General features: G+C 39.7%; 1 protein-coding gene across 1 annotated transcript in view; it reads right to left on the bottom strand.

The window, feature by feature from the left end:
- Window positions 1-23,836, bottom strand: part of adgrd2 (adhesion G protein-coupled receptor D2) — a 143,789-nt gene that overhangs the window by 23,372 nt on the left and 96,581 nt on the right. The window contains exons 19-22 of the mRNA XM_048613375.1: window positions 12,861-12,902; window positions 11,102-11,155; window positions 6,191-6,329; window positions 4,682-4,761 (exon numbers count right to left, since the gene is read on the bottom strand). Of these exons, the coding sequence (XP_048469332.1) occupies window positions 4,682-4,761; window positions 6,191-6,329; window positions 11,102-11,155; window positions 12,861-12,902 (315 nt within the window). The remainder of the gene's footprint in view (window positions 1-4,681; window positions 4,762-6,190; window positions 6,330-11,101; window positions 11,156-12,860; window positions 12,903-23,836) is intronic.

The raw sequence follows: 23,836 nt of genomic DNA, 5'->3' as shown, positions 1-23,836 counted from the left end.
CGTCAGCCTTCCTGCTCCTCTGATGCTGCTTGGCCTGCTGTGTTCATACAACTCTACACCTTGTTATCTCAGATTCTCTAGCATCTGCAGTTCCTGCTATCTCTGCAGACCTGAAATGATAGCTTTGCTTTTCCATCCACAGATGCTGCCTAACCTGCTGAGAGTCTCCGGTATTCTCTGTTTTAATTTTGTTTCATTCATAAGACTGTCTGTTCGCTCCTTCACCACACTGCTGACAATGCTACCACCATAGCTCATCTACTGATGAAATCCTAATTCATCCCTTTGAAACGTCTCCATTGGAATATTCTACAAGAGGGGTTGGGTCCGGGGGGAAAGCTTAATTCTGGGAACTCATCCTGAACAGGAAACAGGAAGTGACTGAGTTGGTGAATTAATTGGCTAAGCGGCCAATCGCTAGCCAATCGGCCGGCAAGGGTATGGGATCATTCCTCTGCAGGAAACTGGGGGAAGCAGTACCTTGGCAGTGATTGCTGGGCTTTGTGGATTATAAATTCATGGACGTGCTGGCAAGTCACAGGGAAGTGAGTAAAAGTGAAATTCACCAGACTCACGTAGGAGCTTTCTGAAGGAATCTCAAGATGATCTCTTCTCTTATTGAAAGGAGCAAAAGCCTCTGAAGGTTTCCTAAGCTTGTATCTTCAGCTTGCCTGGTCAGTGTTATTTCAAATGAAGTGGATGAATGATAGGATGCTGGCCTTTGTGTTTTGTCTTTTCTTTTACATCTTGAGTGCTGACTGAACCATGGAAATAATGCAAGGGAGAACAAATAGATGAATTTAAAGAGACTAAGTGCTTTAAGGGGACACTCTGTACACATGAAGTAAATGATTTTCCCCAACAAATTTAAGTGAAGATTTTGTAGTAAATCAATCCTAATAGAGATTAGCTTGGGGACATCTAACTTCACATTGTCCCTTGGGAGTTAACAGCTAAGTGAGGTCAACTTGCTCACCTTATAACACAGCAGGAAATTACTCCCTGGTGGGCTACAACATTTACAGTGAGGCAACCAAGTTTACATTTGGGCAGCAGCTAGCACTAAGGACTGGTTATTCCATGTAGCTTTCTTTGCTGATCTGTCCTCTGAATAAAGCAAAACCACAACTGACTTTTCTAAGATGTCTGCTCCAACATCAGGATGTCACAACAGAGCACCGACCAGGAATTTCAGTATTAGGCAATTCCCAGGTTCTCCAATACAGTCCTCAAGGCTTTGCTGGATGCAATGAGGGAGAGTGTGGATATCACCTTGTTAGAAGCGAGGAAAAATCCAACCTCAGTGACCACAAGGCCATGATTGCCGTGAACACTACAGGAGACATTTAGCACAAATAGATTAAATGCCACACGCGAATTACTGACCTCCTTGGATCTGGTAAGGTGAATATGATCTCCACCTGATGGGACAGGCTCTCGGGCTTATAGCCTACAACACTCTCAAATTGCTAAGGAGCCAGAAGGCAGATGCTGTTCCTCAACGTTAGAAGGGCTTGTGCCCCAGAACGTGAACTGATCTCTTGGAGAAGCTCCAAGGCATGTTGATTCTGTGGATAGGGAACTACTACAACGTGCTGACTGTGAAGATTTTTAGAAGCTGCCCTCTTCCAGTAAGAGTACATTGCCTCACTGTCTTGTCTTTGTGGGAATTACCTGTGCATGAAACCCACAAAATGGCAGGTCTGGTGGAATTATTCAGTCTGTGAGGATGTCAAAAGAGTCTGCATTGAAAATTCAAAGGGTTCTTGATAGGGAGGTGTTGTAGAGACTGCAAGAGACTAAGAACAGTGCAATTACCTTTGCAAATTTGGAGCCACATAGGAACAGGAGGTTGTCTGGCAGGTCACACAATGCACCAAGCAATGCCCAGTGCATATGTTCATCAACATTCTTCAGTATTAGCCCTATCAAGGACCTCACCTGAGCACTCTGCATCAGAGGCTGTCTATGATTTTGTTCTCCTTTAGTCCTAGGCTGACCACAGGACACTGATGCCCAGAAGATTCATCACACGCCTTACCATTTCTCTGTGTTTCTAAGGTACAAGATACATTTACTGACCACTTCTTGACTGACCTAAACCTACATTTTTTGGACAAAATGTATTATAAACTAATGTGGAAAAAGACGAAATGAAAAATTCACACAGCAGCACTGCTCAGCTCCAAGGGTGTGACAGAGAAGTGAGGAAGGGGTGTAAATACAGACAGTGATTTTATCTAAAAAAATACTAGCTGGGGGGAGCATTTTTCATTAAATAAACTCCTTTCAGTTTTACTCTCCTTTGGTTTGGTCTGTTGTATTGATCAAAATAAACTGAAATACACAGCAGGAGAAACATTATGATAAATCACAACTCTTTGCAACATGTTTAAAGGGTTGCTGTTGCTGTCGCACTTCAAATCATTTATTATAAAGTTAATAAAATATGTGAATAGTTACTAAAATTAAAAACTAAATTACTAAAGTAACTAGCTCTGTATATCAAGTGCATTACTATTTGGCTGACAGTCAATAGACTGCCAATAGCAACACAACACAACAAACACAACACAGTACAAAGAACACAATAATGGGATTAAAGGAAAAGTGTAAGAAGGAGTACATTCAACATGAAGAACTTCTCCCCCAAATTCAGTTTGAAAACACTTCATTTTGTAGTTCTTTTAAATTTTTATTTCCGTTGCCTCCTAATGAGCTGCCATTTTTGATCACACAATCCTATAAGTTTCTTCTAATGTCAGCTATTACGTGTGCCCTTCCATAAGGTGTAGTGCAAATCAATATCTTTAATGTCTGGCCTGTAAGTAAGGTGTAAGTGATTGACACACACTAATACTGAACATTATTACATTTTCTAGTCTGACCAACGCCTGACCATCATTGTTACATTCTGTGAAAAGTTATTGACAGAACTCCAGAGTCTCTGAAGGAGGAAGAGAAAATCAAAATGATAGTCCTGCCTGGCTTACTCTCAAGTAATTTCTAATAGTTTGCACAAATATTCTCACTGTGCTTGTAACCCAGAAAACAGGGGAAAATTTCAAACATTAAGACTATCCCACAAAATAAAAACACTCCAGAAAATAATATCTTCTGTAACATTGGCCTTTCATCTAAGATTAATCAAAGTATATCTAATTGTTGTCCACATGTATGTTAACATTATTCCACTCCATCTCACCACCACTTCTCTTGACCCTCTACGGTCTTGACAGTACTCAAACTACCCATATTTTATGAGTATAAACTTCCTCTAATTAAATATAGGGATGACCAAAGCTATTGGCTTTGGATCTCCACCCAAGATTTGTTTGCTGGTGACTTATTCCATCAATCTGCTTAGCAACTGTCTGAGGCTCAAACAGACCATTTGTTACTCAATTATCATCTTTGACCCAAGCTGAGGTTCTGAATGCATATGTACTCCATCAATGACACCTACTAATCTCACCTCATATCACCACCTGACTTCACTCCTACATCAATACATCTGCTATTGAAACACTCACCCACGTCTTTGTTACATGAAACTCGATTATCTTAGTGCTCTCTTGCACTGTAGAGAAACATTTAATCATTGAAAACCCTATTACAGGTAGTTCTCCTATCATGCGATAGTTGCGTTCTTGTGTGACCTCGCGCTATAGAAAATCGCTTTATAGGGAAATCGCTGTAGAAGATCCCTATACCTGTACAGCATAAAGTTTGCATTATCCAAACAGTGTTGACTATTCATCAATTGTGTTACATCCAAATTGCGTTAAAGAATAGGCATTATAGCAGAACTACCTGTATACTGTTTCAACTTCTCCCTTGCCCTGTTCACCCATCAGGCCCATGCTCACCAAACTACATTGGCTCCTGGTTCGATAACGTCTCAACATTTTCACCCTTTCTTTTAAATCCCATATGGCCATGGCTCTCACTGTCTCTAGAACCCTCTTCCAATCATACAAGCCTTCACAATCTTGCACTCTTCCAATTCTGACACATCTCCAACTTTAATTGCTCTGTCATTCAGCTGCCCTAGGCTCTGGGATTCTATTCCTAAACATCAGCATCTCTCTCTCCTTTCTTAGGATGTTCTGTAAAACCTACTTCTTTTGACAAACTTTTAGTTATGCATTCTGATATCCCCCGCTGTGGCTCAGTGTCAAATTTTGGAATCACTTTTATGAAGTGCCTCGGGACATGTTGCTGCATTAACGGTACAATATAAATGTGTTTTGTTATTTCCAGCTTGCCCTCTCTCTCCACAGTGATGCAATTCTACACGCAGTGATACCCTAGTACTTTACTATCTGGCACCAAGAGCAAGTGACAATTGGCTACAAGATGACAGGAGCACAGCTGACATCCAAGCATTTGCACATCCAGGAGGGATCATTAAATTGTGAGGAAGAAACCAAAAAGATTTTCTCCCAGCCTGGTGCATCGAGGCCAATTGTAATGCCAATTGCTGCACTTGCTACGATTAATAAACTCAGCATAGTCTGACAACTGAAGCTGGAAATTTACTGGTATTTATAGCTGTGCATTGGATAATCTTGTGGAACTGCTGTAATTCATGTAACTTAATTTAGTTAATGAATTGACACCAGAATGGTTAACTTTCTATAGAATTTTTTTTATCAACAATAGATCAGAATTTACTCACTGTTTTGTCAAGAGCTAAGTTTTCTGAGAAACACATCACATCTTCTGCTCTATTTTCCCTGTTGAAAATCACAGATGCCCCTGAAACAAAATCCAAGAAAGAATTAGTGAAGAAATTGAAACGTTTGAGTAACCAATGAGTAAATATTAGGAATGCTGGTTAGTTCTGTCATGCACGGGGAAAAGCACTTTATAAATATAATTTTAGACTACAACTTGAACCCCTGTGAAACTTTAGAGGACTGTTGTAGCTGTACAATGACGTTGGATCCTATAGAGACTATGGACTATGTTGTGGCTGGCTTTGTTCTGTCCTACGCTATGGATTTTGGTCATACTTGTTAGCATTTATCATCATTAGCCTCAACATCTTTCAGTGTGCTTAACAAATTTAAATATAAATGACAGACTTGCTAAAGGCATTTTTTTCTTCAGGATCTCATTTTCAAAATACAATCACAACAGGTCCTGTGCAGCATTAACCCCCACATTTATGAATAGGTTGGTGGGGGGAGATGCTGAATAGAACTAAGGGAAAATTCATATAAAAAGTTTTTAAACATTTAGTGAGAATATGCAGAGAAGGCTCAGAAATATTATTCCCAATATTAAGTGTGAGCTGAGCTAGGACAAAGGAAATCCAACATTCTGCACATGCTTCATCACCGTCTTCCCTCTGGGTTTTCCAGCTATTCAGCAACAGTAGTTTTGCACAATGTAATCTCAACCCCAGCACATAAAGAGACAATCCAAAGATGCAACTTGAAAGAGTTGGCAGATGGAGATGTAGAAGATCAAAACGGAGTCCAGATGCTCAAATCTGTGCCCTGTTTTACTTAAGAAAATCTTTTAATGTGTTGCCAAGGGTGGTGGGGAGGAACAGAGAGATAGCTTTCCCTAGCAACAGGAAAAAGTAGCCTGCAGCTGAGAAAAGGCAGCATGTTGGAGCTTACAGAGGAGGTCAGTCACAGGAGTGCTGAGATTCATCTTCCACTGTAACTTTGTGGATAGTTCATGGAAAAAGTGAAGAAAGGCTCAGATGGTGCTTTACACATTTCTCTAGGCTTTCCAGCAATCTTTCACTGAAGTTCCAGCCAGAAATTTTGTGCGCCCTGCACAAATTCCTGGTAATTAATTCTGGAAATGATCTAGCTACATGCTTCAGGAATTTACTTGTGAGAAGTTAGAGAGCAGTGGTTCAACATCTGGCATTTCACATTATTTTACCCATTGCTTGGGTGTAGCACTCAATCATGGTGTCATTTCAATGAATGTTACAGCAAACTGTATAAGTCAGCAGCATATGATTGGGGGGTTGACTCAGAAGGGTACTTTTGCAGGGTTCTGCCATGGTCACTGCCGTGGGAGATTGGAGAAACCCTATAGAAAAGGTGTAACTAACGCTTTCCAGCTGTTTATATTGTTTCTGTTGGAGTTCTACTGATGGTTTACTGACATTTTAGTGACCAATTGGGTAGACACTGTGGATATTCCAAAAGTACATGTTTACCTTTGTTGGATGCTGATTTATTGGTTGCTGATTTCAAAGTATTCTTCTCAGGTGTAGAAACAGAACATTTTCCAACATCCAGTGAGGTGGTCATCTTCGGACTGGTAAGACAACTTGATGGTCTTGAGCTTGTGCAGTTCTGCAGCAGCAAAATGGCAGGGTATCAAAACAGAAACAGAAGTTGCTGGAAAAGCTCAACCAGTCAGAGTATCAAAACAGATGGATAAATTGGGCTTTCCACCTTTTGCCAGCTCCCAAAACTGGAAGAGATGCGAGATGAAGTTGGATTATGTCTTGAGTCCTGATATTTGCTTATGGCTTATGGAAACTTACTAATAATTACACCATGGCACGCAGAAATAGGTGGGGAAAAAATAGTGCTTTAATATTTAAAATCATAAAGTTAAACATTTTTGAATAGTCTTATAAAAAATAGCACTGCTTTAAACAGAATTTAGGAAGGATCTTTCCTATAGCTGAGTATGACTGCTTGGAATACTTTGTCTGAATTTTATGGTCAAAAACAATGTCCTGAAAATTCCTTTTTAGCAGATGGCAATTGGTCACCACTGTTAGTAAATTTACCTGCTGCTCCACATTTCTTTTACCCCCACTGTACGTCAGTGTCTCCCAGTTTTAAAGTTATTGCTGCACCAGAGGTGAAAGTGGGATCTTAAAAATGTTCAGAAAATTAATATAGTTTAATCTAAAAATAGTAGTATTGATTGTACTTATTTTACACTTCAAAACGTAGTGGTCCCTCTACTCTGAAAAGAATCAACCTTTCCCTTAATTAGAATAAAATGCCACACCATGTATGATAAATACAACGATTTTTCAGTTCAACAGCTATATTGCTTTTTTCAATTGATACATGTTTACTGCTAGTAAACACCATTTGATATTTTATAAGCATAGACACAGATGCTGGAGGATAATAGTGCATAGCTGTGAAATAGGAGTATAAAGAATGACGAGAATGAACCCAGCAGTAACATGCTATAGTGATTTATTAACTCTACATGCTGACTCAAAATAAAGAATTGTTTTCAAAACATGAACAAAAACGAAGTCTGACGTTGTGAGCATGCAATATATGTAACTTTATTACTGATCAACCGACTACATCAGATTGTGTATTTTTTAAAAAGATCGCCCAACTGCCCAGGAATTGACCCTTTGTATTTAAAAATTGTAAATGCCTGCTATTTATTAAAAAGAAACAGGGAAATAATCGACTTGTTAGTCTAGCATCTGTTGTGGGGAAGTTATTGGAATTGGAATTAAAGGTAGATTGACTGACCACTTAAGAGAAATTTAAGCTGATTAGAGAGAACCAACATGGTTTTGTAAAGGGCAGGTCATGTCAAACAAACCTATTTAATATTAAGCTAAAATAGGTCTAAGATTATTCATTTTTATTGACACAGGCATGTTGGATTAGAATTTGCTCTAATCTCATATGATTAAGGTTTTTGCTTTATAGAACAAATAGCTCATTTATTTGGATAGTAGCTAGAAATAATGAAATGTGTTGAGTTATTCATTCTCAGCAACATAAATTTAGATTTAGGGTTTAGTGTTTGAGGGTACAATTTAGCTGGTTAACTTCTACTGAAAGCACCTGATGTATAACACATGCCTGTTGACGCAGCCAGTTTGTGAAGTGATGTAGCCGAGTGAGTTTTAAGGAAAGGAGAAGGGACTTTGAGCTCAGGATGATTAGTTATATACTAGATGGCAAACAAATTGGCCAGAATACAGAGGAGGCGCCTACTCTCCAGTTATTTTTCAGCATCCAGAATGGGGGTAGGGAAATCTCTAGGTTAGCCCGAGGCTATTTTCACAAGCAGGTGGGCAAAGACATCCTCTAGGCTACCTGGAGTGCTGGCTGCTGGTCAACTGACATTTCCCAGTCCTACGCATCTAAACTGGACCCTGGCAATAGAAAGAAACTGGAGACAAGCCAGAAAATCTGACTGGCCTCCTTTAATTGGACTTCATAAGCACTGATTGAACCCTACTGGCTGGCCATGATAGATGTCCCTACTAGCCTTAATCTAGCTTTCACAAAAATAAAAGATGGGTGAATGGAGCTGGGAACTAGCACTTTGATCAGTATGGGACAAATTTTAACCTGTCTGCTCCTCATTCCTCAACAAATGCAAGAAATCATGTTCTCTGTCTCTACTCAAGAGGAAAATCAGGGTGATTGCATTTACTTCTTTGTATGTCTATAGCTTAGAGACATTGCCTGTATCAAACACTTGGGCAATGGCAAAAAATAATTACGTTATTAAACATATGGCTGTTGGATTCAAAATAAATTACATGGCAGACAAGGGACATATTCATGGGTGTAGTTTAAAAGAATTTCCAAAAGGAATTAAATAATGTTTCATGAAAGAGACTACTAGCTATAACTAAAGTTAGTACAATTGAAGATAAATTATTGACCTGGTTAGGAGACTGATTCAGTATTGGCAGACAGAGTTGGGATAATGACTTGTCCTCAAATTCAGAGAAACTGGCTACTGGTGTCCCATAAGGGTCTGTTTCACTACATTAATTAATAACTTAGTTAACACGATACAGAACCATACAATCAGGTTTGCCAATGACACAAAAACTGGTGATACAGTAAACACGGTAGATGGCAACGCAGCATTATAAGGAGATGATAATACATTATTTGAAGGTAAAACTGTGGCATAATAGATCTCATCCATTTTGAGCAATTCTGAGTATTTTTCAAAGATTTAATGCCAGGAAATGTGGAAATTCAAAGAATACTAGGGGTACATTTCCATTGATATCAAAAATGTAGTACAGAAATAATCAAGAAGACTAATTGAATGGAATAAAATTACAACTCAAAAGCAAATGCTGTAAATGTTGGAGAACTCAAATGAGAACAAAAAAAGTCCTGAAGGAACTCAAACAGATCCAAGAAACTGTAGAGGGAGAAACAGGTTAACATTTCATTTCCAATATGACTCTCCTTCAGAACTGAATTCACTTCACCAGCCTATCTCAATATTCTTTGAATCCCTTAGAGTTCAAAAATCTATTTATCTCAATGTTGCATATATTCAATGACTGAGTGTCGCCTGGGGTAATGAATTTCAAATCTTCACAACTCTGAGTGATAAAGCTTTTCCTCAACTTATTGGTTCACCCCTTTTCTTGAGCTGATAGTTATAAACTCCTTAGCTAGGGAGACGGCTTCATAGCAATTATATTAACAAGATCTCATAAGAATGTCATATGTTTCAATAAGATCATCTCTTATTCTTCTAAACTCCAAATAATAAAGGCCTATTCCATTAATAGGAGAACTCTCACTTCAGCAATCAATCTCATGATCCACACTCCATACCCTCTAAGGCAAGTATATCCTTCCTCGTGAAAGGAGATCAAAATTGTATACTGGACTCTAGGTGGGATTGCTAAATACTCCTGTAAAATTTCACAAAAAATTGCTTTTTTGACATTCCAACACACAAAATAAATGTTAGCATATTATTTGTGCTCATACTTTTTGCATCTCTATGTTAATTTTCTGTTTGTACAAGGTTGGACAAGAGTGGATAATCCATCTCTGCCACCTCCAGAAGTCCCCAGCCTCACAGATGCCAGCCTTAAATCAAATCAATTCAATCCATGTGATATCACAAAATGGCTGAAAGCACTGGATACTGCTAAGTATACATGTCCTGATAACATTCCAGAAATAGCACTAAAGACCTGTGCTCTAGAACTAATACACTCAGTACACTATCAATACTGGCAACTATCTGGCAGTGTGGAAAATGCCCAAAACAGAACAAAACAAGTCTAGCCTGGCCAAATCAGTTTTACTTTGATCATTGGCAAAATGATGGCAGTACTATCAAGTGGCACTTGCTTAACAATAACGTGTACTGATGGTCAGTTTGGGTTCTGTCAGGCTCACGCAGCTCCAGATCTCATTACAGCTTTGACTCAAACATGAAAAAGGAGCTGAATTCAAGAAGTTAAGTGAAGATGACTGCCTCTTCACACCACGGCAGCATTTCACTCAGTGAGAAGTTGAGGAGCCCTAGAATAACCAAAGTCAATGTGGATCAGCTGGTTGGAGTCAAACCTAGCGAAGAATTCTATATAGATGTTCTGGACAATCAAACTTATTCATGCAACAGATTCTCCCTGGGAGCTCCAAACAAGCCTAGTTACTCTAAATAGTAGAACAGCAGATAGGAGCTGAAGTTTTGGCCACAAGCAAGTTTGGAATCAGAGACAAATCAGATCTAAAAATACCAATGCCATCTGGCATGCCAGGATCCTGACACATTTACACTGGTCATTTTGAGAAAAGTGGTTTTGAGCACCGGGTTGTTAAAGGCCTTGTTATAACACTTATTGTGGGTCACATGGAAAATCACAGTCAGCCTCTAGTTTCCCAAAGGGACAGGGGATGATCCTGGGAGAGATGGATACCCGGTGTTCTATGGGCCCTCCTTAGCCACCTGTCTGAAGGTGCAGTCACAGGCCACCCAGTAAATTTTGACGGATCTGAATATTTTTCAGCAAAGCCAGTTAAAAAGCGCGAGCATAAAAATACAATTAAAATTATTCATTTTACATCAGAATCAACTGCCTAATTTGGTAGTTAAACAAGGAAAGTAAAATTTATAAACACAAAGAATCTTAATTCTGACCATTTTAATGCACCTAAAAGAGGAAATATCACATTCTGTTCTAAGTCACAAGCTATGCTCCCAAATGAGTTACACAGGCAATATTATAAAAAGACATTTGACACACAATCCTAAACAATTGCATTAAAGGTAATTTGCACGAGCTTCCCTAGGATTTTACAGCTTCTGAACTTCTTTCAAACAGAATAATTTTTGTACAAATTGTACTCACTGTGAAAGACAAAGTTTTTTTCTTTTCTTTCATTCTTTTAATGGCATTTCTCACCTACAGAAAATAAATCAGTCTCGTCATATTTATGTAAGGTATTTGATTATATCTATATCAAAAATTTGCTTCTATTTTTCTGCAATTGGAGTTGATTATGTTTGCTTTTCAGAATACATAATTTAAGAAAATAAATACAATGATTACAGGAAAGCCACAACACTGTAGACAATAGCAGATCGCAGGTTACAATACAAGAAGGAAACAGGAAATCATTTCATTTATGCAAATAATATGACCTAAATACTCAAAAGTTAGGCATTCATAATATCACAAAGTCTAACAATGCTACGCAGAGACTTTTTAACATTGTGCCATATTGTTAATTCCTCCTTCTTTGACAGCTGACCAAATTTCACAAAGCAACATACAAGCTTTCATTTTATGTTTGAACAAAAACATGAGATTTGAGAAGGAGGAACATGGTCACATTCCTGGTCCCACAGGTGCCACATTTGCAGCATCACTACTATTGTAGGTGAATCCTGACCTTATTTATGCCTGCAACTAGGAATTTGCCTTTTCGAGGGCAGGGTAGGAGGAGAGATAGGGAGGTGGTGGCAGGAAACTGTGTGCCAATGTTTAATATTAAACGCCTGCAGCACCTTAAAAAACAGTGGAAATGGGACAAAGAATGTTAAAAAAAGAGAAGCTTCAAGGCTTTGTGCCTGAACATACATAGCATTTGAGATAAGGTGGATCAATTAATCGTGTAATTAGATATAAACAGGTACGATATTGTTAGGATTCTGGAGACAGGATGACCAGGGATGGGAATGGAACATCCTGGGGTATTCAGTATTTATGAAGGACAGATGTAAAGGAAAAGGCAGTGGAGTTGCATTACTGTTTTAAAGAGGATGAATACACAATGTGGAGGCAAGATATTAGTTCAGTGAGAAAATATTCCTTCTAAGACCCATCCCATCTTCCTCAAAGTCTCACAGAAACTCTAACTGTCATTATGCCAGGTCATCAAATTCATATGCATTTCTACAAATTATAAAATGATAAAAATCACATTATAGTGGTCGGGTATTGATGCCTTCAAATTGATGTACACTTTAAATTATCACTTGAATTAAAACACTCATTACCAATACATTCAACTCCAGGAATTTACATGCTCCAGCTTATTTGTCAATATTTCAAATTATAGGAGACTTATTCAATTACAGCAAGCGTTTTATTAATTGACACCTGTGGGACCAGGATTGTGTCAATTGATCAAATACTTCAGATATCAACAGGTCCACATAATCGATGTAAAAACACATACCAAGTAATAAGATGTAATGCAGGGGCTACAGAAATCACTGTTATGCTTTATTTACAGTTTAAGTCACTTTAATAATAATGCAACTTTGCCTTAAACAAAACTTAGCAGCAGAGAGCCTTCGCACTCACTCCCTCAGCTGACTATCAAACCTCATGGCAGCTCACGGTATTGGAGGAGAAATTTACTTGAAATTGAATCAACTGTTGATATTTCATGTGTCCGTTCAATTGAATAATAAATACATTTACACGGGGGTAAGTAAATTAAAAACTATAATAATTGGACAGTATAATACAATAAACTTCATGGTCTGTGAGGTATATAATTTTAACTCGTTTATCAAGAGTACCGGTTCATAAGATGTCAGTTAAAAAAAAGTTTGCTGTCTATAGAAAATAGATCAACATAGAAATGAATTCTTCATACCTCACTGTTGTAAACGCCATACACCAAGAATATATATAGCCCCTAAAACAAATAAAAAATAAACATTTACTTAGACATGAATCATACTCTTCTCTTACTGATGCTTACTTGCTTTAACAAAAAGTGGTGTCATTGGACTATTTAACAAAAGATAGTTAAATCTGCTGTTGTTTCAATTGTTCACTGATGCAGGCCCTCCTTTGTAGAATAGCATGCGTTGTGGAAGAATTCAGAGATTGGTTAATAGGCTGACAGGGTTTAATATGATTGTTTGTTTCATGACCATAAACATCTTTATATCAACAGACATCGTGGGGTTTCCACAAGCTACTGCAGTTAGAGGATTGTATACAGTCTCCATACTATGAAAAAGACATAGAAACACTGCAGAAAGTGCAAGAAAGATTTATAAAGTTGGTACCAGAGCAGAAAGATGCAGCTATCAAGCAGGATTGAACAGGTTGAAGCTTTGTATTTAGGAAAGAGAAGACCTAGAGGTGTCCTGATAGATGGGTTTGAAATTACAAATAGATTTGACAGGATGGATATGGAGAGACTGTTTCCACTTGCACTAGAATTCAACAGGGCCATAAATAAACGTTTGTTCCAAATAATTCCAGTTGGAAAGTAAGAAGAAATGCATTTACTGGGATTAGAATGCATAGCTTACTACCAGAGAAAGTGGTGAGGAAAATAACTCAGATGTTTTCAAAAGGAAATTAGAGGAGTAAGACAGAAAAAACAGAATAGAAAGAAGACCTGAAAAGCTGAGATCAGAAAGATGGAATGAAATGAGACTCATGTGAGAATAAAGACCAGCACAGAATAATTGGAACGTTTCTCTGTGACAGATCCACTGGAATTTAGGAGAATGAGGAAGGATCTCATAGCAACCTGCAAATTCAAACAGAACGAGGCAGGTTAGCTGCATGAAAGATGTTCCTGATGTGGGGGATTCCAGAACTAGGGGTCATCATTTAAGGAGACAAGTGGTTAAACGCATAACATTACATGTTTCCAAGAAGAAGGCAGCTATAGTTCTTGTGGCTAAAGGGATCCCGGGATAAGGGGGAGATTGAGATTAGGGTATTGATCTCAATAATCAGCCATGAGCATATTGAATAGCAGAGCAGGCTTGAGGGGTTGAGTGGCTTACTTCTGCTCCTTTCTTCTTTGTTTCCATTCCATATAATTCTATGTTAACGTGATAACGAGAGGTGGGGATGATGAGACGGCGGTGGTGCATAGGTCTCCCTGCTGCATGTCAATCCAGAAGTGAGATTTCCAGACTTCACTCACAAGAACTGTCTGTAGCAGGGATTAAACCCTGCACATTCTGCCTCAGATTCAAGAAACTTACCATTAAGCCTAACCCTCTCTATGAGGTCAAGAGGACTGGTCAAAAGTATCAAAAGCACTTTTCAACAACAATTGTCAAAGGAAGTTACAAAGCTGTCAAAGCATTTAAATGTCCTGCCCTTTAAATCTTTGAGAAACATGTCTGTATTATTAAGCTAAATCATTGCATGCTATTTCATACTGTTAACATAAGCTAGAATGTTTCTGTAACTGTATTAGTGCTGACTGACTGATTTTACAATGATCAATTATCACAGGAGGGTGCCTGCCATTTAACAGTTTGATTGACAGGTCCAAATGCTTATGGACCCTTTGAGTGGGTATATGAATTCCAATGTTTGTTGTTATAAGTCATTGTGTAGTTCTATTGTTTGCATTTCTTTCATGACATAAATCCACAGTTTTAACTTAAAGTTCTATAACATAGGTAAGTCTCATATCTACCACTTTCAAAGTTAGATATCAGGGGTTACTCTTTACAATTATAATGTTCAGACCAAAGAGATTAACATTGCAAAAAAGAAACTACAGTTCAAAGTTCTAATCATTAATTTGCCAGTTATTTTTTATATTTCATTTTGACTGGATCACTAAATACATTGTAGTACAAGGATTGCTGTTTATAGAGAACCTGATCAAAGCAAATAGCTGATCTAAACATAGCATTTCTTGACAAGCTAGTTGCTGTGTTTATCAGGATTTAATTGTACCTTACTTCCTTTTTCAAACAGGAATTTGGGATGAATAGGGTTGTAAAATTCTTTAGGGTCATTTTCAATATCCAGTGCATCATAGACCATCAGATATGCTTTGATGGGCCAGCCCTGGTCATGACTATACCCCTTCCGTCTTGAGATGGAAGCCTCACTCCCACACAACATTCCATCCTGCAGTTCAGCTGCAATTAGCTAAACCTACCCAAGGAAGGTAAAATTGACGGATATGACTGTAATTAAAACTTTTAATGCATTAATCTGTAGCCCATCATTCTACACTAGAGCTAACAGACTCTGCAAATGTTCTTTTACGAAAAAGATAACATTTGAACTTTTATTTACATACAGATCATTATATTTTGATTAATTACATTATATCTTAATGAGATGAATAGTTGAAATAGTTACTCCGAGAGTTCATCTAACAGTTATGCCATAATGCAAAGATAGAAAGAAAGTACGAATTATGTCACAAATATGAAGTTTCTGCAACTATTATGTTTTAAATTGTCTTTATAATTTAAGGCCAAACAGAACATCGCAGAAAGAGATTTAGCAGGAGGTTGTATAACTTGGCCCATTAACAAACCAAATAGCTATGAGGGGGCAGATTGGGACTTGTGGAGCGAGGTGCAAGGTTCTCATTCCTGAAACAAAGGCTTAAGCAGCAGGACAGGCTTTCTGTCTCTGAGATTTTGTACTGAAATAGAGAGAAGGAAGGCTCTCACAGAGAGACAATAGACTAGTTAGTGTGTGGTCAGAAGAGAGGACGGTGCGTCCTTCCTGTGAGCAACCAGTCAGAATCAGGAAGGAACATGGTCTCAAGTTAAAAGTAATTATTCCCAGTACAATCTAAGAAATCCTGAACTAAATTGGGTACAACTCAAAGTAGTCCCCAACATTAACCCTTTCAGAACCACTGCTAACGCAACATCTTTCACAACTACAATACATTCCAAAGCACGACAAAGCCAATGAAGTAATTTGAAGTGTAGTTGCTTTTATAATGTAGGAAATACAGGGCTGAATTTTTCCCATTCACAGTTAAAGTGTAGCAGCAAGAGAGTTTTGTAGCATCTGGTCCACCACAGCCTGGGCCAGATTTTCTCACATAATGTTTTGCTTTTTACCTGATTAATTATGCAACTAAGCTGTTGCCACATTTGTCAGGGAATCAGATAGTGGCATGGTGTTCAAAACCCAGCTGTACACCACTCCACATACTGCAGGCCAGGGACTACCCCTCAAACTGGGACTCTGTGACTCAACTCTAAACAGAGGAAAAGAAAGCTAGCCTCCCACTTCCAAGGCAGGGGGCTGGAGGTGCTGGTGGATGGTGTGATGGAAAGGAGGGCAAATAAGGCCACACCACCAGACCCAGCCAGCCTGATCAGAAATTGCAGCTGAGCTTATGGCTGTGACTAACATCAAGCAAAGGTGCCCTGCAACGCATCAATGATCTTCTGTATCCTGCACGTTACCATCATCACCATCGTCTCTCTGCTACCTCACATTCACATATCATTCATACTAATGATTCCACTGCACATATCTCTCACCAAGGCTTGTGGGCTACAATTCCCACTATTGCATGCATCATGTCCACTCAATGGCTCTCATTCATCTCATTTTCTCAAACTTCTAACCCTTCCTGTCCTCACCACTCACCACTCACATTTCACCACTCTCTTGCTCATACATGATCACTACCTGCTATTTTATCCACTGACATTATACCCAACTTACCCATTTGTCTCGCTGCAAGAGAAATTAGCCCACAGCTAGACCAATTGGGCCAAGGCTTTGTGTGCATGTGTGTGAGTATGTGCCAATGTGTCTGTGTGTGTGTGCGCGCGTGTGCATGTGTGTGTGTGTGCATGCACACATGTGCCTCTGTGCACGTGTGCATGTGCATGTGTGCACGTGCGTGTGTGTATATGTGTGTGTTACATTTGGCCAGAGAACAGGACGACTGCTTATATGGAGACAGAGAAACTGATAGTTGACAACTATGTTTCTTGTGCTGTGCTACTTGCTGATTTGCATCAGCAATAACTCATTCTTAATCTTCACAAGCTTAATATGCATCTTATACAATTAGGTCCCTCTCTTCTATCATGCAGTCACTAGTGGCACCCAGCAAATGTTGGCACAGATGCCAGAGCCATAGACCCTCAGCTGCATGTCCACCTCTACATTTGAGGAGGAAGCCAGGAACCCTCAAAGTAAAGCTTTCCCCTGCACCTTCCCTGAGCTCAGATAGTTTCACCTCAGTGAAACCCTATCCAGATTAGTCTCGGGAGCACAGTCTGGTGAGCACTTCACTGATTGAAGAAGAACCCAGGTCTCTGAAGCTCAGAGGCTTGTATCAGTTCAGAAACTGTCACCATTGTGGGTATTATTTCTAGATCAGACTCAGGAGAACATCACTGGCTGGGGAAGAAATACCCCAGGTCTCTGCACCCAGAGGCCCACTGGAGACCAGGCACCTCCTCAGCCCCAGGCAGGAGACAATCCCCCCATGGTCTTGACCATTAACCACTTCGTGAAAACGCAGAGACAGGAGCAATGATCAGGTTTATCAGAAGTAGGCGGTAAACTGGATCGAGGATGGAGGAGTCCATCAAAGTCATTAGCGCCACATAGGGCCCAGTGGGCAAGCATCTATTTGTCTCCATGGAGATGTTGGTGACCAGAATGGAGAGCCCAGTTCAGCACATCTCCCTACCCTGCTGGATAGGTGCAGCTGTGAATTTAATTTTGCAGAGTAACTCGGAAGACTCTTCTTTGGTAAGTTTCGAGTCTTTGGACTCAAAACTCTAATTCTGTTTGTCTCCCCACAGATGCTGCCACCACCAGATTGACTTTGCAGGACAGCCCTGACTGAATGTAGCCCTGCCCCCAGACTGATATCTAAACAGCAACCTGACTGACTCATTTTTAATCCCCAGATGGTTGCACTTGACCTGCAGGACTGACCTTGGCCCAATCCCCTGACTCTGGTGGGACCAGCACCTTACTGACCAAGGCCAGCCACATGGACTGGAATCAGATGAGCCCCTTAACTGATGGAGGGTTCCCTTGATACCACTAAGGACTGGCTCCTCTTTGAGCTTCACCACGGTCTTTTGGTTGAAGCACATGCAGCTTAAGTTTGCCATTTAAACTGCTGGCACACAACTGACCAGTGCCAGAGAGTGAAATGTCCATTCCTTTCACATTTCAATGGTTCCCATTACGACAAGCTGCCCATCTCATCTGCTATACTAGAACACAGTGCAAGGCACTCGCCTCCAGTTGAGCTGAAATTGACTGAGTGCTAAGAAGTGAAGTAAAGAGCCATTAAAAGCAACTTGTGTGAATGCTTGTGAAACACGTGTGGCCCTGTGTGAAAAGTAGAAGCATCCACCTTGTTATTAACCCTGAGTTCCAAAGTCAATGTTCAATGCAGAGATGTGTAAGGTGATGCACTTTGGTAGGAAGAACATTGAACAACAATAAAACATAGGGGGTATAATTCTAAAGGCTGAGCAGGAGCAGCGTGACCTGGGTGTACACATGCACAGATCATTGAAGGAGACAGGACAGCTGGAGAGAGCTGTTCATAAAGTACACAGTGTCCTTGCCTTTATTAATAGGGGTATAGAGTACAAGAGCAACAAAGTGATATTGAACTTGTATAAGACACTTCTTAGACCTCACCTGCGGTATAATGCACAATTGCAAGTACCATATTATAGGGAAGATTTGGATTCATTGGGGAGAGTGCGGAAGAATATTTCCAGGCTAAGAAATTTCGCCTTGAGGATAAATTGAAGAAGTTGGGACTGTTCTGCTTAGGGAGGAGGAGGCTGGGAGGAGTTTTCAAAATCATATGTAGGCTGGATAGAGTAGATAGAAAGAAATTGTTTCTGCTTGTAAAAGAAGTAAGACATAGCAACCATAGATTTAAAGTAACATGCAAAAGAAGCAAGGATAATGTAAGAAAAAAGCTTTTATCACAATTAGAGTAGATAGGGTATGGAATACACTTTCTGGAAATGTTGTTGAGACAGGTTCAAATGTGGAAATGGTGTTCAAGAGGATATCGGATGATGATTTGGATATAAATAGTGTACAAGAGTATGGGGAGAAAGGAAAAATCAGGAGATTAACACTAGGTAATGAGGCTCGCTTGAACAGCTGGTGTAGGAATGATGGGCTGAATGGCTTCCTTCTCTGCTGTAACAAATCTATGACTCAAGTACTGAAAGGTTGTAGTAGTGAATGTTTGGCCAAGAGCAGATGAAATGATGAAGTATGGCTGGTGATTTGTTGACAATGAGTTACATGGGACAAAGGTGGAGGAGGATGGTACCCACAGAGCAAGCAGGGGCATTCTTGCGAAGACAGAGTTAACGACAGGCAGGACAAACAATTGGCAAGCTGCAGCTACCAGGTACCTGTCCTGTTTTTCATGTTTGGAATTTGAGCAGGATAGCTTCACTGGGAAGAAGAGGAGAATTGGAAGTGGCATAGAAATGGGACGAGTTGGGCTAATAATGAGATACAAACATATGGAAATAGTCACTGCTCAGTAGTGAGTTTCTGAAGTTAGTGTTTAAAGCTTATTGGGAAAATTGAAACATTTTTTCTTGATGTTGAAAGTTCAACTTTTTCATTCTTACTGTATTTTTCTAACTCCCTTGCCATTGCCCACTCCAATCCACTGAAAAGAAATTTCCATCCTGTGGGATAATGACCAGATAATTTGGCTTTCTCATGTTAACTAAGGTATACTTTTTGGCCAGGACACAAGAGAGAACTCCTTTGCATGGTGAGGAAGGAGACATCACATCCAAGTGATACACAGCCCAAGCAACTATATAGTTCAGGAATTTTGGAGCAATGTGGGAATTCGGCACAGGGGGGAAGAAGTGTTTTTTGCCTGTTATGTTGGTTCATAGTTTGTAAGGTCCAGCACAAAAGAAAGGAAAACCGAAAGTTCATTGGTTGGTAATAGCTGCTAATTTGACTATCTGTTATAGTTTACTTTCAGATTGAAGGTAAATAAAAGAAATATTTACTAATTACGAACTAAAAAAATCAGTAAGAAGTTTTTTAAAAGTAATAACTAAATAAATAAAATTGAGATACAGGGCCATGCAGTGTGTTGTAACTGCATGATGTGGGAGCTGATGGGCCCCATTGTGGTTCGTAGTCACCACATCTGTAGCAAGTGTTGACTGCTTGAGCAACACCAGCTCAGAGTTGATTAGCTGGAGTCTGAACTTGAAATACTGGGACACATCAGGGAATAGGGGAGTTACCTGGACGCTGCATTTCAGGAGGCACTTACACTGCATCAGATTAACTACCTCGGATTCAGTCAGTCTCCAGGGAGAGGAGGGTGTGAATTAAAGTAAGCCACAAGCTAATTGGCATAGGATCAACAAGATTAATGAGGTAAACGTGTAGCTCAAAGATTGGTATGGGAGAAACAGGCTCTAATTCGTGAGACACTGGCCCCGGTACTGTGGAAGGAGGCGGTAGATCCGATGGGGCAGGCTCCACCTGAATCACATCAGAGTCCTGGCAAATTGCATGACTAAGGTTTTAGATAGGGCTTTAAACTAAATAGTGGAGGGTGGGTGGGTTGAGTTGCATGGAAAATTATGAAATCAAAGGTAAAGGTAAAAGTTGGATTGCAGATTAGTGATGGGGTTATACTTACTAGAAAATAAAAGGAAGGGGCAGAATGTGTGAATATTGTTTTGCACCAAGGAACCAAAGAAGTGTAGGGAAATTTAGTAATAGAACAAATTTAATGGCTCTGTATCTTAATGCATGAAGCATTCGGAATAAGGTAGATGAACTAACAGCACAAGTAGAGGTTAATTAGTATGATATCACAGCCAGAATGGAAATTTGGTTACAGATCAAATCTGGGAACTTAACATTCAGGGATATATCGCCTTTTGGAGAGATAGGAGGGATGGAAAATATGTTGGAGAAGCATTGTTAATGAGAAACAAAATTAGGATAGTTCTAGGTTCAGATGATGTACAGCTCAGCTGGGCAGGGATAAAAAACCGCAAGGGAAAGAAGACATTGGTAGGAGTAGTACACAGACCCCCCAAAAAAGCCGTTCTGTGGGAAAAGCTAAAAATCAAAAAATATTAGAGCAATAATTGTGGGTGATTTCAATCTTCTTGCTGATTGGGTTAATGAAAAGGGTAGCTACAACAAAAAAATTATAAAGTGCATTAGGGATAGTTTCCTATAGCAATATGCCATGGAGTCAACCAGAGAGCAAGCTATCTTGGAACTGGTAATGGGTAATGAGGCAGATGTAATAAATGACCTCCAAGTAAAAGATCCCCTAGGAAGTAGTGATCATAACATGATAGAATTTAATATTCAGTTCAACAGTGAGAAACTTAAATAAAGGGAATTACAATATAATTTAGGATAGAGTTAACTAAAGTGAACTGGGTGGATAGATTATCAGGAATGACAGAAAGCAAACAGTGGCGGACATTTAAGGAGGTAATTCATGACTGTCAGCAAAAACACATCCCAGTAAGAGGGAAAGATTCAAATACAAGGATAAACCAACCAAGGTTACGTAAAGATAGCAAGAACTGCAGATGCTAGATTTAGAGTCAACACAGTGTGGAACGGGAAGAGCACAGCAGGTCAGGCAGCATCAGAGGAGCAGGAAAGTTGACGTTTCAGGTTGGGACCCTTCAACCAACCACGGTTAACCAAGGAAGTAAAGGAGTGTATTAATTTGAAAGACAAACCATATAAGGAGGCAAAAGTCAGTGATAGTCCAAAGACAAGGATAGATTCAGAATCTGGTAGAGGAATATGGAAAAGATAAGACAGAGAAAATAAACAATGAAGGTAAACTAGTGAGGAGTATAAAATCTGACAATAAGAGTATCTTTAAACATATAAAAAGGAAGAGAGATCAAAGTGAACATAGACCCCTTAGAAAATGAACCTGGGGAGACAATTTTGGGGAACAAGCAAATGGCAGAGGAGTTAAACAGCTATTTTACATCAGCCTTTACAATGGAAGATTCTTCAAATATTCCAGTAATACTAAAGAATACAGGGGAAGAATTAAGTACCATCACCATCACCATCACTAAAGAAGTACCATTAAACAAACTAATGGGGCTAAAGACAGATATGACCCCTGGCCCTGATAGCTTGCAAGCTAGAATCCTAAAAGGCGTACCTACAGAAATAGTGGATGCATAGGTTCCAATTTTCTAAAATTTATTGGATTCTGCAGAATTACTACAGGATTGGAAAACTGCTAATGTGACATCTCTATTCAAAAAGGGAGGGAGGAAAAACACGGATCACTATAGGCCGCTTTGCCTGACATCTACTGTTGGAAAGTATAGGAATCAATTATTGAGAAAGTAATAGCAGCACATTCAGAAAATCATAATCTCATCAAGCAGAGTCAGAATGACATCATGAAAGGGAAATCATGTCTGTCAAGTTTATTGTTTTTCAAGAAAGTCTTAACCTGAATGGATAGAGGTGAGCTAGTAGGTGGGTTGCATTTGGACTTCCAGAAGGCATTCAACAAGGTACCTCACAAAAGATTAAGTCTTAAGATAGGAGCGCACAGTATTGGGTTTAGTATATTGGCATGGATGGAGAATTAACTAACGGACAGGAAGCAGGGAATGGGGATAAGGGGTTCTTTTTCAGGTTGGAACCTGTAATCAGTGGGGTTCCACAAAGGGATCAGTGCTGGCACCACAACTGTTTACAATACGTATTAATAACTTGGAGGAAGGAAGTGAATGTAGCCAAATTTGCAGACAACTCAAAAATAAGTAGAAAGGCAGGTTTTGAGAGGGATATAAACAGTTTACAGAGAGAGATTGGTAGATTATGTAAGTGGGTAAAATGTCGGCATATGGAATATAATGTGGGAAAGTGTGAAGTTGTTCATTTTGGAAGGGAGAACAAAAGAACAGGATGTTATTAAATGGAGAGAAACTGTAGAAAGCTGCAACACAAAGGGATTTGGGAGAACTTGTACATAAAACACAGAAAGCTCGCACACAGGTGCAGCAGGTAATTAGGAAAGCTACTGGAATATTGGCCCGTTATTTCAAGGGTTTGGAGTACAAGAGTAGAGAAGCCTTACTGCAACTGTACAAGGTGTTGGGAAGACCATATCTGGAGTAGTGTGAGCAGTCTTGGTCCCCTTATTTAAAGAAAGATATTATTTCATTGGATGCAGTTCACAGAAGGTTCACTATAGGGTGATCCTTGATATGGAGGGATTGTCTAATGAGCACAGGTTGGAACTCTACTCACTGGAGTTTAGAAGAATCAGAGGTGATCTCATTGAAACATATATGACTTGTAAGGGGCTTGGCAGGGTAAATGCTGAGAGGATGTTTCCCTTCATGGGACAGTCAAGGACCACAAACCACATTCTCAGAATAAAGGGGCACCAATTTGGAATAGAATAGCCTTTATTGTCACATATACTCAATGAGTACAGTGAAAGTTTATATGTCACCAATTACAGCGCAGACCGAGGTACAAAGGTACCTAGGTATAGCTTCTTTAGTTACAAGATCTTAGACAATAGAGAAATAAAATGTCCAGCATTACAGAAATAAAAGTTCAATACCACAGACCACGCTGGCACCTAGCTTACAGTCCACACCAAGCCCTGGCTCCACACCACAGAGGCCAAAATGTTGCCACGCCACCCTGGGAGGCTCCTATGGGAGGAGGCTACTGTGCCAGGCTGGGAGGTCACCATACCACGCCAGGAGGCTACTGTGCCAGGCTGGGAGGTCACCATACCACGCCAGGAGACTACTGCGCCAGGCTGGGAGGTCACCATACCACGCCGGGAGGCTACTGTGCCAG

Source organism: Rhincodon typus, chromosome 28 (assembly GCF_021869965.1).
Source record: "Rhincodon typus isolate 14 chromosome 28, sRhiTyp1.1, whole genome shotgun sequence".
Classification (NCBI taxonomy): Eukaryota; Metazoa; Chordata; class Chondrichthyes; order Orectolobiformes; family Rhincodontidae; genus Rhincodon; species Rhincodon typus.
This window is presented reverse-complemented; position numbering and strand designations above follow the sequence as displayed.